Here is a 17,245-nt window from a genome sequence, read left to right on the forward strand (position 1 = left end):
TGATGAGCTGTGAAACTGCACAAATCTACAAACTACAAAACAAACAAAATACACTGTGCAGTGCCACCCATGAGATATTGCCAAAGAGATTGAAATAAGGAAAAAACAAGCTGTATGAATCCAGAGCCACAGAATATATTATTCAACTGTTTTCGTCGCATATCACCAGAAGTAAACTTACTCTGCCAAGTTAAACTAGATCATCGAGGAAAATAAAAAAAATAAATGTCCTGTAACTCACCCAGTGGCCTCTCCCTGTCCACAGCCTGTATGTCCATAAGGCCGGGCAGGTTGGATCTCACAGTGATGGTGTTGGTTCCGCTGTTCTTGTCAGCTCTCTGGATGCTGCGGCTCTGCCAGTCAGTCCAGTAGATGTGAGGCCCCAGCAGGGTCAAACCGTACGGGTGCTGCACAGGAGTCACCAGGGTGCGGCGGTTCTGACCATTCAAGTCGGCACATTCAATACGCTAGAGAGGGCCAGAGAGGGAGAGGGATTACATCATGACAACATAATGGCTGATGCCTTTAACATTTATATTTTAGCCAGTTAGCTCTTAGCCATTCAACCTTTACATATCTACTTATTTCTACATACTTCCATTTCTTCAATAAGGACCAGGTTATAAGTGGTTTGTTCAAGTAAACATGTTGACTGCCCATATTGTTTTAGATTATTTATCATGGAAATCCTTCATCGTGTGACAACCCCTTTAATGCTCTTTCAATCTGAAAGCTTTTTATTTCAGATTATTTTCTTTTCCTAAACTATTAACTACTCTGGCATATGTTTACATCATTATGTTGTTTGTTTATTTCACTGGCACATGTTAAGTAGGTGCTCTACAGATACATGTTATTTAAATTGTTTAATTTAAATGGGTCCCCTGAAGCAAAACGACTTGAAATGAGTGCTCACCTCAGTGTGTGCGTCAGCCCACAGTAGCTGTGATCCGGCCATGTCTATAGCCAGGCCGTTGGGCCAGCCCAGGTTGTTACTGATGAGCACCGCTCGGTCTGATCCATCCATGCCTGAGCGCTCCAGCTTAGCGTGCTCGCCCCAGTCTGTCCAGTATAGATAACTGGAGAGAGAAAGAGAGAGAGAGAAAGAGAGAGAGAGAGAGAGAGAGAGAGAGAGAGAGAGAGAGAGAGAGAGAGAGAGAGAGAGAGAGAGAGAGAGAGAGAGAGAGAGAGAGAGAGAGAGAGAGAGAGAGAGAGAGAGAGAGAGAGAGAGAGGAGGGGGACATGGGGGGGTCAATGGTCAGACAGTGTAAGATGATGGAAAGAAGGACAACATGATGTGATGATATGCAGTACAACAAACAGAAAACCAAGACTCACCCCATCTCATTGTAGAGGGCGATGGCTCGAGGGCTGTCCAGGTTCTGCCACACGATGACTTTCCTCATGGAGCCGTCCAGGTTGGCCACCTCGATGCGGTTGATTCCAGTGTCCGTCCAGTAGATCTTCCTGCCCACAGCGTCCACCGCCAGGCCATCAGTGGTCATCAAGCCTACAAGGACACAGAGGGATGGAGATGAAATGTTGACACTATGACTGTGAAGTCCCAGTAAACCAAGATCCTCAAAATACTTTTAACTACTGTATGTCATTTGGGGAGTTAGCTGCACGATAGTAAGCATCTGAAAAAAAGTTAGGCATATACAGTATATCAATCCAAATGAAAGATATTGTCATTTAAGTTTGATAAACTTTACAAAAATTCTGTTTAAATGAGGCGGGCGTTGCTCTGGTTCTTATGACACAATAAGTATTTTGAACCAATCACGGCAGTTCTCTGGTCAAACATTCTATAAAAAACAATGGCTGATGCCATGGAGACCTTTTTCTTAACTAAGTTGTATTATATTTATGAACATTTCATTTCTAAAAGCTTATTGAGACACTTAACGTTGATATGGTATATTGATACCAATTGAAAGCAGGTGTCCGGAGGCTTTAAACAGCATCGTACATCATATGAGCTGATCTCCTCACCTGTAGATATAATGTCTTCTTCTGCTTTTCCGGTGATGTCGGCTCTGCTGATTTTCTTCAGTGTGCTGTCAGACCAATAGACTTTTCCTGCAGGAGGCGACACATACACATGTAAGGACATTTCTGTATTTTTCTTTCTGAGGCAGGTATTTTGGAAATTTTGGAAAGACGTACAAACCTTCTTTGGGGTCGACCCCGATGGCGATGGTGTTTTTCATGGAGTTGTTGACGGCCAGCACCACGTCAGCAAAATAGGGGATGTCCAGAGAAACCATCCTGATGTCTGTCCTACGCGCAAAGATCAGGAAGCTGCTCATCCCTGCACACAAACACAATTTTACATTAGATTTCAAAGTTAGATGTTGGGTTTTACAAGAACCCATTTATGTTGCCTATATGTCTTTGTATTTCAGTAAATGTGCCTCATAAAGAGTCACACTCAAGCAATTATTGTTTACACTTGAAGCAAAAATGTACAATTAAAAGGTGGAGTCAGCGATTCTGGAAAATGCCCGTTGTCAAAATCAGTTTGTCAAAAGTAGTGAATATCCCCTTACGATTCACTACTTGTCCGTGATGTGTGTTTGTTGAAAAAAAATCCAGTGTTTATACAGAGCCTAAGCTGTAAACGGGCTTGTTTCTACCTATGGTGGGCCCCCCTTTGTTTATATACTCTTTGTTTACATAACAGTTAATAGAGCCTAGGCTGTGTATTAACACCAGATTGTATTACATTTTATAGTATTTTGGTTCTAATGCTTGTGGAATGCAAACAGATGTTGTGTTCATACCAGGCGTGCAGGTCTTTCCATCCGTCTGCAGGTTGATGCCGGTGGGACAGGCACAGCTGGAGGCTTTGGGGGCAGGAGCCAGGAGACAGAGGTGACTGCAGCCGCCATTATTCACCGCACATGGGTTACTCACTACAGATAGAGACACACACAAACAAATACACTCAGCTCATTCATCCAACAACTTTCTAGGTCAGCAGAAGAAGTAGCAATAGGTAGGGATATTGGTAGAAATGTGGACACAAAAAACCACAACGCAGTAGCTTGCACATACTGACAGTGAAAGCCTTAAGGGAACACACAGGAAAAGAGCCCCCCCCCCCCATCAGTGAGATCAGTGAGGCTTCAGTTTGGTATGAGCCCCTAAGGCCCTCTCAGCCACAGCTATGGGATCAGTTTACCTCTAATCCCCCCCAGTGTCAGCAGAGACACAGGATCTAAGCTCTTGAGGAAAGGCCGCAAAAATCACCAAAGCCAAAAGTCAAAGAAGGAGATATTTTTTTTCCTTCCTCACGAGAAACTACTAAAGTGCAAAAGGACACGCTAAGTGTGGTCTGAGAATACAGTGTCACATTTTTCATTTTGATATTTCATATTAAAGTACTAATGTACTGGTATTGGATTTTAAATTAACTGATTTTATTTTGTGTGTGATTAAACTGAAGTGAACTGAGAAGTGTAAGACTCAAAGCCCCTTTCATACGTAGTCTCCCAATGTAACAACGACACACAGAACAGAAACCTTCTTATTGTGATTTTTCTGCCCAATAGATTTATTTAACTTTGCTATATTTTTCTGAGCTAAATTCCAGGCCTATACTGATTTTAAACACTATATGTTTGTACAAAGCATGATCACAGGCTTATAACATCTGATGAGGTTTTGACATCCGATTGATTGAATACTGCTTTTGCACTCTGGCTGCTTAAACTACTGCTTATGCTAATGTTAGGCTACTGCATTGCTCAGAACCCTTTAGGGCCTATTTTGCCAAGATTGGGCAAATGACAGTGATTAGCTACTGAAAATGGCTTATGTTTCTAGACTGTTTATCTTATGTAGACGTATGTAGAACGTCCTCAAATTACAGCTTAAAGGCTGCACTTAAACATCATAGTCATTGTTTCATTCAATTAGGATCCAATTGCAGCACAGAGACAAAACCATGACAAAATGTGTCCCTGTCCTACTACTTGCCGACTGCCCTGTAAATATACACTTCAGTCTTAATCTAGCCTGTGGACGTACACACACCTGTCTCGCGCTGTCGGTGGAACATGTGAATGTCCATGAGGTTCTCCAGGTTCTCTGCCAGTGTGTGTCGTCCTAACCCGGTCATCTTATCAGCACTCTGGATGCTCTTAGACTGCCAGTCTGTCCAGTACAGCTTGTCCTCGTGTACAGTCAGTCCAAAGGGATGGGGGAGCTGGGTACCAATCAAAACCTAGAGCAACAATAGTAGAGGTCTGGTGAGAAACTGTCAATATCCCTTTACTGTGCTGATTCAAAATAAACAGTGTGTTTCTAGTTTTTGCTCTATTGTCATTCCTGTTCTTGTTTTTGTTTGTTTTTTTCTTCTTTCTATGCACAATAAATGTATGTTTGTTTGTGGTTATTTGGAATCTGATAAATAAAACGTTAAAAAAAAAAAAAAAAAAAAAAAAAAAAATCTTATCATCGTGAATACATTGACTTTGTGAGAAGAACAGTGAAGGCAGAATATCAGAAGTGCATTCTTCACCTGTCGGTCAGAACCGTCAAAGTTGCCAAACTCAATGGTCTTCATGCCGGCGTCGGCCCAGTAGAGACGCTGGGTGTCGTAGTCGATGGCGAGTCCGTTGGGCCACGTCAGGTTGGATGAGATGATGACCATGCGACTGGAGGCGTCCATTCCTGCACGCTCTATCTTTGGGTTGGCCCCCCAGTCAGTCCAGTACATGAAACTACAAGGAAAAATGTGAACGTATTAGAAAAAAATATATATTCAAAGTTTAGATTCATGCATTAACTTTCAAAGCCTTTTTATTCATCTCACCCTCCGATGGGGTCGACCACAATGTCCCTGGGTCGGTCGAGGTTCTCCCATATCAAGACGGTCCTCATGGTCCCATCGGCATTAGACACTTCGATACGATCCGTACCTGAGAAAACCCAAGACGTAACATGACAAATATTAAGGCTGCTCAAAAGGCAAGGGTTTCATTGTACGTAATGCATCAGACATGTTCATTCATGTGATATGTGATGTGAGGCACTTTACCAGCATCGGTCCAGTACAGCTTGTTGGTCACCCAGTCGATCGCCAAACCTGCTGGACTCTCAAGACTGGTGTCCACCACCACCTGGAAAATAAAAGGAATAACATCTCATCATCTCATTATGATGCCATTATTATCATTTCTTGTATTTTTTCTGTGCAAGGTTGCAGGGTGAATTTGTGCCGTAAACAACAGTGAAATAAATGTTAACACAGAGCAACTTAACTCTACACCAACCACATAGCATGAATTGCTCCTGCACTTTCATCTCAAGCCCAGCAGATGGCAGTATTGCATAAACCTATAACCTGATGTCCACTTCTACTACTGCTATCTCTTAATTCTAGGATGGATAAATGAATGGGACCTGAGTGTTGACTTCAATCAGACTGTATCTGTCACTGACCTCCTGCTTGGTTCCGTTCCACAGTGCTCTGTTGATAGAGTCGGTGGTGACGTCTGTCCAGTAGATGTAGCCATCTTTGGAGTCCCAGTCCAGAGCCACGGCGTTGCGCACGTCGGCCAGAGGGATGACATCATCGGACATGTCCTCTGTGTCGAAGCTGACTCGTCGGATGTCCGTCCTTCGGGCAAAAAGCAGGAACTTGTCAAGACCTGATTAAAGACCAAAAGGTCTTCTGTCAGTCTTCTATGTTTAACAGTGGGGTCAACAGTGAAACACAGCAAGCAACAACATCACTAACACACAGACACAACTAGCAGCCCTTAAAGGGGACAAATACATTTAAACTGAGTGATACATATCTTATATTATAACCCTTGCTTCAACATAATTATCTAGAATGAGTGTCCGATATTTAATTTCCCTTTTTAAAAAAAATCCTTAGCTTCTACAAACTCACTGAATGTTAAATCAGTAAATGACTCTTTACGAGCCACGATAAAGATAGAGATCCTCTGGCAGAAGGTCTAATGATATTATGATTATAGACGTTAAACAAATGGTTTGTTGATAATCCCAATCTTCTTGTTCCAGATTACAATTTATTCAGGGTTCTGTCAATTGTATTAATTCAACCACTGTGACAAAAACATGGTTCTGTTTGTGTTGTAACCACTAACTAAGTAAAACATTTAAAATGTAACCTGAATATATATTCAATAATTGTCAAGTGATACTTGTGTAAATATGTAACCCTATAATGACACATATTACAGTTGCAGGGGTTGAAGGGCTCACCGTCGGCACAGCTGTAGTGGTCCACCTTCTTGAAGCCGGTGGGACAGTGGCAGGTGAAGGTCTTGTTGCTAGGGAGACACAGGTGGCTGCAGCCTCCGTTGTTGGTGCCACAGCGGTTCTTGCCACCTAACATGAGAGACAGAGATCAGTTAAGTATAAGATAACTCATGTAGATATACGCTTCTTTTTAAAAAGGAATTGTTTTTGTTTTTATAGTTTTTCTGTCTGCATCTTTCCCTGTCTGTATCTTGAAAAACAGAATTCTCTATTATATAATGAACTCCATATCAACTGCAGAGCTTTATTCTTCTGTTTTTCCAAATGTAACAGCTTGCTTTCTGAAGCCTCTTTGCTTAGTTCAATTTATGCAGAGTCAAATCTGTTCCACTTGAGCATGAACTCAAGTTAACACCGTCGGATTGTTAAACTATGTTATCAGTGTGATAACAAAAACTTTCTCTTGGCCAGAACCCTAGTTCAACATGGTTTGTTTGCAAAGGACAAAAGTCGTTGCCGTCATGCCGATAAACAGCTTTACTCTGTTCATCGTAGCTTCCAACACTAGTGCAACAAATCATCTTAACATCACAACGTTTTCCCAATGATGTTGAGTTTTGGTTTTGGTGTTTTGTTATTCAGCATTTTATCTGATTTTGCTTGCTAAAAAGACAAAATGCACCATTATCAGTATTGACAATAACTGCCTTTTGGTTCCTGCTGGTTGACATGAGATAGAAATAATGTCTTGAATTCTTCCATTGTGATGCTATTGATTGGCCTGATTCAAGTAGCTGTTTTTGTGACCTTGCTATCATTGACAGTAGAACACACAAAGTTGTTGTTTTTCTGTGGTGAAATAGACACACTTACACTTCTTTTAGCTCCCATCTGTGTGAATGTAACACTAATAACTACTTGTACATTTAACAGTATTTACACTTTAAATGTAACAAAATGTGTTTGTGTGTGTGTGTCTGTCTGTGTGTATCTGTGTGTGTGTTTCTGTGTGTGTGTGTGTGTATGTGTGTGTGTGTGTGTGTGTTTAGTGTGTGTGTGTGTGTGTTTAGTTTGTGTGTACTGACCTGCAGGCTGCCTCTGTGGGTGCAGGGTGTGGATGTCCATGGGGAAGTGCAGTTTGTTGCGGATGATCTCCTGGTTCTTGCCGGTGAACTTGTTGGCGCTGTTGATGCTCTTGGTGTGCCAGTCTGTCCAGTAGAGGCTGTCCTCAAACACCGTGATGGCAAACGGGTGTGGCAGGCCTACACAGAGAGAGAGAGAGAGAGAGAGAGAGAGAGAGAGAGAGAGAGAGAGAGAGAGAGAGAGAGAGAGAGAGAGAGAGAGAGAGAGAGAGAGACAAATGTAAAACACTAAATATTTGTGTTCTCTTAAAATACATTTTCATATATTTACTAAAGGATTCCTCTTAACTATTTGTGACTAAATGAGCAACATTAAAAGTTAGAGTTAGACAAGTAAGCTGATGTCAGGTTGTCAGACACAAATACAAGAATTGTTCATAATCAAATAAGAACGTATTTCTCATCGGCTCATGCTAATGTGTTCATTTAACCCTCATCTCTTATATGAAGACGCTGACTGCATAAACACAAATCATTTCAGGTGTTTTAGAAAGTTGTCAACACAAAGTTGGCTTTGAGTCTGTGACTATTTTTGTCTTTGTACAAATTGTTGATTTGTACAGTAAATTGTCAGCATCAAGTGTTTACAGCCCATATGAGTGGAACCGTGGTCTAAACACTAACACGTGTAACAGGGAACTCCTCTCAGATTTGCCTCCATTGAGGACATCTGTTCACGGTGACTCCACCACCACACTCAACAAATTACCATTTTCTTTCTCTCTTCAACTTAATCCTCCTCCCATTAAATAGCTGCAAACCAGTCGGATGAGAGTGCCAAATGGATGGGAAAACGGTGGCGGTGGTGCGGTGAGCGTGCTGCTCCAGGGCTTTTAAAAACAGCGCAGTTGATTTAATGACAATGTTTTACAGCAAAGCATAAACGTCAAGTTGTGAATGGCTAAAACTGGAAAAAGACCAGAATAATAATGAGCCACATGGATCTGAGTAATTGGTGTGTGTGTGTGTGTGTGTGTGTGTGTGCGCGCATGTGTGTGCTTGAGAGTTTGGTGATTTTTTTTTTATCATTTGTTTCATGAGCAGCTAGCTATTTGTTCAATGCCCCTGTGTGATGTTGAAATAAAAGGTTCTCTGCATTTATTGTAATATTTTGTATTGACAGTTTCCTATGTACTTGGAGTCATTTTACAAGTCATAAATTCCCCCCCACAAAACATTTCTAAATAATCACCCTAGTGCCTCTTCCTCAAACAGGTCCAGGTGTGGGTTAAGTGATACTGGCAGAATGTGTGTGTGTGGTTTATGATCTTTATCCCAACATGAGGGAGACAACAGTGCACCCTCGTCCCTCCTATGAGTCATCGCCAGCCACCAGGCGCCTGCTTTTGATACGGTCACCTTCCTCCCCTGTCGTCGCTGCCCCCCCCCCCCCCCTTCTCCCCCCTCAACAAACACACACACACACACACACACACACACACACACACACGGGACAGCTGGGGGAGCAGCTGCAGGCCGACAGGGGCATCAAACGTCCCACCCAGCCAGCACCACAGTAATGTCCCCTTTAATCTACATGTGGCACCTCCCGGCCCCCTTCACGCCTCCATGGAATCTGTCACACTCGCTGTCTTCAGGTCATCAGCAACACACAGCCAGCTAGAGGGGAACACTGCTCTTAGGGGCGCATTGGACCGCAACATAGGGGAAGATTTACCGATGGGCTTTCTTTTGTTTTTAATTCTAAATGTGTTGGTTCCTCTATTGGGCTTTCCATGTCATTTATGAAAACAACAGTAAGTAAAACTAGAGTCATGTTTGCTTGTTTAACTGTAAAGTTTAAGAATGTAAAAGCGTGGAGCCTTAACCTATTCAAGCTTTGAGCGTCAATAAGAAATCCATACTCAGTAATAATTCACAACAGTAAAGCAGCAAGGATGACGTAATTAATGTGAATGGAAACCAAATAGATGCATTAAGAAAAGAAAATAAACATTAAGACTCAAAGGCAACCCTGTCCGCAATGAGTGGGATTTCCGTAGTGAGCCGTGCACACGCTATATCTCAATTTACCTTTCCATGAACTTTACAGAGCACATTACTGCTCCCCAGAGGATGAACACTTCATATTTTTATGAGCCCCCTGCCTGGTACACTTCCTTTAATACTAGGCAATACCTTTGTGCTTTAGTCAAGTGTATTCACATGTAGCACACATCAAATCAAATCATTTTTTTTTATTTATAAAGCCCAATATCACAAATAGCTATTTGCCTCAGTGGGCTTCACAGTCCGTACAGTTTGACACCCTCTGTTCTTTGGACCCAAAGCTCGACTGAGGAAAATCACCCAGCAAAAAAAACATGTAAATGGGAGAAACCTCAGGGAGAGTGACAGAAGGGATCCCTCTCCCAGGACAGACATACAGACTAGACTTCCTTTAGAGCTGATTGGATGTCCAGTGTATCTTTATGCAGCAGACGACTCATTGTGAATGAGGCATCACTGCAGTAGCAGCATTTGTCCTCAGGCAGGTGAGCACACACACACACACACACACACACACACACACACACACACACACACACACACACACACACACACACACACACACACACACACACACACACACACACACACACACACACACACACACACACACACACACACACACACACACACACACACACACACACACACACACACACACACACACACACACACACACACAAAGCCCCTCATATTCCTGTATGCAACCTCAATGTAGACTGATAGCGTTGTTATCCGTAAAACCCGCCTGACGTACAGCTCCAATGAAAGAGGAGCTGGCACACATTCAGCTACCACATAGACACAGACACACATACACAGACACAAAGACAGAGGACACTAGGTGTGGGGAGATAGACACTTAAAGATAGTTAAAATTCCTGGGGCAGAGCGGCTCAGAAAGTAACTATGCACACATTCATTCACACACAGACACTCTCGCACACACACAGTCTCATTTGTCCGGAGTGTTGTCTGAGCAAACAGAGGCTGTGGAGGAAGGACAGGGCCAATTACAGGCTGTTATCCAGAGAGCACACATCATTAAGGAGAGCTCAGAGGGCTGATGGTGCACACACTCGCACTCATCAAACATTTCCCCAATGTCCCTCTCTCTTCGCTCACTCTTAAACACTGTCCATGTCCACTGATGAACACATTGGAAAACACTCTGCACTTCCAAATGTCTTATATTTTATTACTCCAAAATGCATGTTGTGGACACTTGAACCATGATTTTTTTTTTGGAATCTACTTAATATCTGTTTGAATCAGTCCTTCGGCTAGAAGTTTTTGTCATGGTTGAATAATTCTGGATTGCACCCAAAACTTAATAATTTCTTCTTGTCTCAAAGCAGGACTTATCAACAAATGTAGTGGAAATCTAGCCATGCATGTTTGCTTGCTTAAGGACATACAGGTACACTGAGTAATTTAACATCCAACAACATAATCTGGCAAATACACAGTGGGACACAGATTGAAAAATCGAAATCCTTGTCTGCAGCTGTCAACTTTAAGTGTTTCTTCCCCTGTAGAGCTTCCGTCCCTCATAAAGCAGTGCGACAACCTGGTCTGTATCCGTTGTGTTGCGTTCATTGCCCGGCCCTAGCATGAAGCTGAATTATTTCATCACACCATCGACCTACAGTGACCAGGATATGTCCTGCTGACTGCTGGAGTACACACACAGCAGGAAACAACAAATCAGCCAAAATAACTGCAACACAAGGTCTCAAGAGCAAGCCTGTGTGTGTGTGTGTGTGTGACAGTTCCGTCCCCTGCTGCTCACATCTGTAAATGCCGGATCCCCCATTTGGTACACACACACACACACACACACACACACACACCACAGTGGAAATCAACAAAAACAGAGGCCAGAACAGCTTTATGTTATCATTAATGGCATCTGTGTGTGTGTGTGTGTGTGTTTGTGTTTGTGTGCGTGTGTATTTCAGTGGTAGGCACATGTGTGCTCTCTAATGGAAATATGGCATTGATTAACTCCACCTGGTGTAATTAAGTAGCGTCAGCGTACTACATTGTGTGTCTATGTTGGTGTGTGTGTGTGTGTGTGTGTGTGTGTGTGTGTGTGTGTGTGTGTGTGTGTGTGTAAGTGGTAATTAATAAGAATCTTAACTCCAGGCAGACCTCTGTACACCACATCTCAGCTGTTTCTCTCCAGTATACTCAAAGCTTTCAATAATAAAAAAAAGATTCAGCAACATGATAAACAACTGACAGCTGTTTGTTCTAGGTTTGGGATTTCTCTACACACAACATCTATTGCATGTCTGTGGATCCCTCCTCGGTTGCTCTTCCTGAAGTTTCTTCCACCTTGTTTGATTTTTGAGGAGTTTTGCTCTAAGCCGAATAGAGGGTCTTAAGACAAAGACTGTGATAAACTGTACAGATTGTAAAACCCCAGGCGGCAAATTTTGTATTTGTGATATTGGAATATATAAACCAATTTGATTTGACTTTGACTTATAAAGGTCATCATGCCATTCATGTGAAACAGACACCTTTTAGCAGTTTCACTATAAAGTTAAAGCGGCTACGAGTAACATTTAAATATCTTTTAAACAGCCTCATGTTTCCTCTGATAATCATAAATTACCTTTAACAGCAAACGAGACCATCAGTGCAAAGAAAGAGGTTTTTAAATAGTTTTTATTACTGCTTTTGGTCTGGTCGCACACCCAGTCCGATTTTCGGTTCGCTCGTGCAGGCTCTATGGTCACATATCCATATTGGTCGCAGATTTCAGTGTGGCGCAAAAACGTGAATTGAGAAGCCTATCCCTCCAGGTGAGGGAAGGGGAGCGGGAGCCTTGTTTGAGACAGTTATTTGTCGTCATAATGACTGATAACGGGGCTGAACCATCAAAGAAAAAATGCAATGATGAAAAGCTAAAAGGGAGAGTGATATAGGCTACGGGCGGGACCAGGGCGTTGCCAAGCAACGTGTATACAATTTCACGAGAGCGAAACTAGACTGCAGTGTTTACTCCTAAATGAATGAGCGGTTGGTACTAACACAAAGTTTGCTTTGCTTCACCATCATCAGATAACCATTATCTGAAATAGTCATTATTTACAACAACATAAACACATTACCTCATCGTGATCCATACTAACTGCCGTCTCTCGTTCATTCGCTTTCTGTGAGGACACGTAAGCTTTCAGCTCCGTGAGAGAGAGTAGTTTCAACACACAGACATGCACTATATTGCTCCCTTCTCAGTTCACACTCGCGCGCCTCGCACAAGCTAGAAAACAGCTTTGCGACAGCTGGCGTCGTAAAAATACTACCGCTTTTGTCCAAAGGGGACGCCAACGTGCCATCTTACTCGTAGTGGCTTTAAATGACACTTTAAATATTTGAATAAAGAACAAATAAGAAAATCCTGTGTTTTCTTTCAGTTTAAATCAGAAAAAAAGAAAACGTTTTTGCTCAGTATTATATAAATATATAGTGTTGACTTTTTAAATAGTTCAGAAATGGTGGTTCATCTCTCTATTAGATGGATGTACCTCAGGTAATGAGGAACAAATAAGCATAATTAAAACTATGTATTAATTAAAGATATGGACATGGCAGCCTAAACGCAATGCATTTACAATGTCTCAGTTATGTCTGTAACAAACAGAACTGGTTCTTGACAACCCAACCACCCCGGCAAAAAAAAAAAAACACAGCAGCTAAACAGCTGTGATTTTACCGTGGCTGATGACGGCCTTGCGGTTGCGCCCGTCCAGGTCTGCCCTCTCTATGACGTGGTGCTTGGCGTCCACCCAGTACATGCGTCTGCCGGCGTAGTCGATGGTGAGTCCGTTGGGCCAGAACAGGTGTGTGTCTGCGATGACGCGCCGGTTGGATCCGTCCATGTTAGAGTACTCTATGCGCGGAGTGTTGCCCCAGTCTGTCCAGTAGATCTTACTGAAAGAGAGAGAAAGTGGGACAGACACAGTTTGTTGACTTGTTTTCTTCTTGTGTCCTTGTTGTGAAAAAGTAAACAGATTATTGGGTGACACACCAGGTGTTTATTGAAGACACACCAGCTGTCTGATTTAACACAAAAAAAGTCTCCTCTACACTCTGTCCTCTTTATCATTGGTTCTGCCCAGCCTTCAGAGCGACGAGCAACTTTTTTAGGGGATATTTTTCAATTATCCTATGCAAATGAGCTACCTAATAAGCTGAGTGAGTTTTCCAGCTTAGCTTATTTCTCTAGGGCTCCATCCAAAACCGTCCTCTACCACTGCAGCATATGAAACCTGGGCTGAAAACATGCTTAGCTGCTGCTGCCCCCTTTCATGTGATACTTGTTCCACACAGATGCTCGCCTGTGGGCACTGCTGCGCTGCCAAACTGTAATCCCTGCGCTGCTGTCTCACTACAACTGGGACACATCCAGAGGGGCGATGTATATATGAGAGTGGTGTGTGTACATTTGAAAAGCATCTGCACTGAATTATCCTATTTCGGTGCGTGTGTGTGTGTGTGTGTCTGTGCGTGTGCATGTGTGTGTGTGGACACGTACCCCTCTATAGGGTGCAATGCGATGGCTCGGGGCTTCTCCATGTTGTTCCACAGCAGCACCTTTCGTTGACTCCCGTCCAGGTTGGCCACCTCAATACGGGACGTCCCGGAGTCTGTCCAGTACAACTTATCATGGATCCAGTCTATGGCTAGTCCACCTTAAAAGAACATAAGAGGAAATAACTTTTATGAATATGAAACAACTTATAGTAAACTGTGGTATTATATCAGGCAGGTCAATCTACGGTTGAAAAAGTAATGGAGAAAAATGCCAAGAAAATGTTTTGAACAGATCAAAAGGGAGATGGAGATTTAAAAAGAGAAAGAGAGGCTGAAGTGAGTGAATGGAAGAAAGATTGTGGGCTCATGTTTTTTTTGTAAAGGTGGGATATGTATGTAGGCCTATATGTGTTGTGTTGTGTTGTGTTGTGTTGTGTTGTGTTGTGTTGTGTTGTGTGTATATATGTATGCTGGCTGCTGTAACACCTCAATTTCCCTGCTGGGATGAATAAAGTATATCTTATCTTATCTTAAGATGGGAAAAGCAAATTAAAGAAAAAAAACAATAAGATTGAAAATAATAGAAAGAAAAAGAAAAAAATATAGAAAAATGACTTATCAAATGATGAGTATTGATGTCATACTGCCGAACTCATACATATGAACACGCTGATGGATGAAGTGAGTGAGTGGCCGAGTATAACTGAACAGCAAGCAGCAGTCTTTCCATAAATAATGAATGATCTTATTTCCCTTTTTTTCATTTAACCCCCCGTTACTGGTTTCCACCACGCTAACTAACCCACCTGGGCTCTCCAGACCAGTGGAGACCACCTCCTCCACATTGGATCCGTTGAGGTTGGCCTTCATGATGCGGTCCAGGGTGACGTCGGACCAGAAGACCAGCTCTTGTGCGTGGTGGAAGTCCAGTGCTATGGCGTTCTCCAGGTTGTTGAGCAGCAGAGTGTACTCAGAGCGGTGAGGCAGCACCTGGCGGATGTCTATACGGTTAGCAAACAGCAGCACCGGCTCTGGACCTATGAGGAGGACAGGAGATGGAGATGATGTGAGTCGAGGTTGGAAATGAAACAAGTAATGCTGTGTCTGTCTAAATGCAGTGCTGCTCGCTTATCTTCGGACCCTACCCGACTTTTAACACGTGAAGCGCAAATAAAAACGTGCCGAGCCGCACCAAAACTAACCGCACGACACAGGCTTTTAAGGGGCCAACCACAAATTGAAAGTTAAGATGGTAACAAAAGAGGAAAGAGACAAAAAGGTTTAAGTTAGGGCCGACGGTCACTTTTAATAAAAGCAAACATTACTCTCTCTCTGGATGAGATAGTCTGAGTCCTTGCAGACGCCTAGGAGACAATCATAACCAGGATTCTACTGTGGTCTGCAGCAGATTGATGGGCTGCTTGTACCAGGCCTGCTGTACTCTACTATACCTTCTTGGCCACATATCTAAATCTAGTCCAGACGCTCCAATTTGAGTTCCAAAAGACCCCGGGGGCAGAGGGAATGGATACAGTTACCTCTGAAGCAAAATATAAACACTACGCAAGGGTGTTTTTATTGGAGGTCAAACCCCGGCGACTAGTTTGCGGTCATGTGTTATTAAGAGTTGAAATACAGTACAGTTGTTTCTTACCCAGGGCTTTGCAGCTGCGCTTGTCTGGCCGCAGCTCGTAGCCCTGCACACACCAGCACTGGAACCCCCCCTCAGCGTTGGTACAGCCCTGGCTGCAGTAGCCTTCTTCAGCACACTCGTCCACATCTGGAAACAGGACACCACAGATAAGCAGAGAGAGAGAAAGAGAGAGAGAGAGAGAGAGAGAGAGAGAGAGAGAGAGAGAGAGAGAGAGAGAAGGGACATATGTTGGCGTCAAACTCCCACAGGGTTAACAGTGAATTGGAGACACACAAAAAGAGGTGGCTGGAAGGTGGAAAACGCATTCAAGACTCCTGGAACACATTCACGTCATACACTCCTTTAAATTTCGAATTGATTTTTCGACCTTGTAAATGCTTAAGTGGAATATGAACAAAGAAAATCGCAAGATAAAAAAATTGATTGCGTCACCATGAGTTTTAAAAATGCTGGCAATAGAGCGTTCAATTCTTGGCAGAAATCCCAGTTTCAGGTCCACATCAAATTGTTATCAATAATTTTTCAACCCAAAGCAAAACTTTTCCAGGAAGTTTCCATGGATATGTATTCATAGTTTTGGAGAAAATATCCTGCTCACATAAAGACAAACTGACAAAAAAATGTACAGCAATGTACATTGATGATTGGCCAATTTTAGGAAGTTAGAGATAGTATCAGTAAGTTGGAGGTTATATTTGTATTCATTTCCAAACTTCCAAATTTTCATCTTGTTTCTCATTATCATATGTTGTTCCCAATATGCTACTCATTTATTTATTTAAATTGTTTCCCTACTGATTTTTGGATAATGCTTTAAATCTGTGATATCCATTCTAAACTTGTACATGATTCTTTATGTATACAGTTTTAACTAGATATTTTAATTCTGAAATTATGCAGAGGTAATGAACACACACACACACACACACACACACACACACGTACCCTGACAGGCTCTGCCGTCGTCCATCAGCCGGTACCCGGTGTGACAGGTGCACTGGACCAGGCCTCGCACCATCTGACACTTCTGGGCGCAGCCTCCGTTATTCGTGTTACAGTTGCCCTCGCTAGAACGCGGACCTGAATGCAGCACACACACATCACAGGAGCATAAACACATCATCATGCTGATACAGTATACCGCCAGCCACACACTGTATGTGCAAGTATCTGACTCATCAGCTTTCCCTTTGCAACAACCTCACGCTTTACACTTTACAAATTGCACATTGTCATGGCAATCTGATACTGATACTTTGCATCTACTCACGGCAGTCATGGTGTGGCTGTTCGTCAGTGCCGTCTCCACAGTCGTTGACCTCGTTACACACCTTCCTCTGACCGATACAGCGTCCGTTCCCACACTGGAACTGGTCCGGAGCACAGGGAGGACTCTCTGTGGGGAGACATGAGGATACAGCACATGAGAAAACAGATATAAACAGTTGTTGTTGTTACTCATACATAACACAAACAACAAAAACATTTTTAAAAAGTTTAAGCCTAAAGTACATCCTGACCTCTCAGCCCAGCAGCTTATTTGAAATGCTCAGAGATTCCATTGTGGTCAGAGACTCCAAAACATGGCAGGCTGAACTACAGCTAAATGTACGAATGATACAAAAGGCCTTTGGTTGTGATGCAACTG

General features: G+C 42.7%; 1 protein-coding gene across 1 annotated transcript in view; it reads right to left on the reverse strand.

Moving 5' to 3' along the window:
* lrp4 (low density lipoprotein receptor-related protein 4) overlaps positions 1-17,245 on the reverse strand; it is a 110,453-nt gene that overhangs the window by 12,996 nt on the left and 80,212 nt on the right. Inside the window, exons 9-27 of the mRNA XM_080025984.1 lie at positions 16,868-16,993; positions 16,543-16,677; positions 15,598-15,723; positions 14,750-14,980; positions 13,945-14,101; positions 13,123-13,340; positions 7,329-7,505; positions 6,247-6,372; positions 5,452-5,660; positions 5,048-5,129; positions 4,823-4,928; positions 4,529-4,730; positions 4,042-4,231; positions 2,787-2,918; positions 2,174-2,314; positions 1,996-2,082; positions 1,339-1,510; positions 917-1,079; positions 242-467 (exon numbers count right to left, since the gene is read on the reverse strand). Of these exons, the coding sequence (XP_079882110.1) occupies positions 242-467; positions 917-1,079; positions 1,339-1,510; positions 1,996-2,082; positions 2,174-2,314; positions 2,787-2,918; positions 4,042-4,231; positions 4,529-4,730; positions 4,823-4,928; positions 5,048-5,129; positions 5,452-5,660; positions 6,247-6,372; positions 7,329-7,505; positions 13,123-13,340; positions 13,945-14,101; positions 14,750-14,980; positions 15,598-15,723; positions 16,543-16,677; positions 16,868-16,993 (3,006 nt within the window). The remainder of the gene's footprint in view (positions 1-241; positions 468-916; positions 1,080-1,338; positions 1,511-1,995; positions 2,083-2,173; positions 2,315-2,786; positions 2,919-4,041; positions 4,232-4,528; positions 4,731-4,822; positions 4,929-5,047; positions 5,130-5,451; positions 5,661-6,246; positions 6,373-7,328; positions 7,506-13,122; positions 13,341-13,944; positions 14,102-14,749; positions 14,981-15,597; positions 15,724-16,542; positions 16,678-16,867; positions 16,994-17,245) is intronic.

Source organism: Ammodytes marinus (assembly GCF_949987685.1).
Source record: "Ammodytes marinus genome assembly, chromosome: 1".
NCBI classification, from domain to species: Eukaryota; Metazoa; Chordata; class Actinopteri; order Uranoscopiformes; family Ammodytidae; genus Ammodytes; species Ammodytes marinus.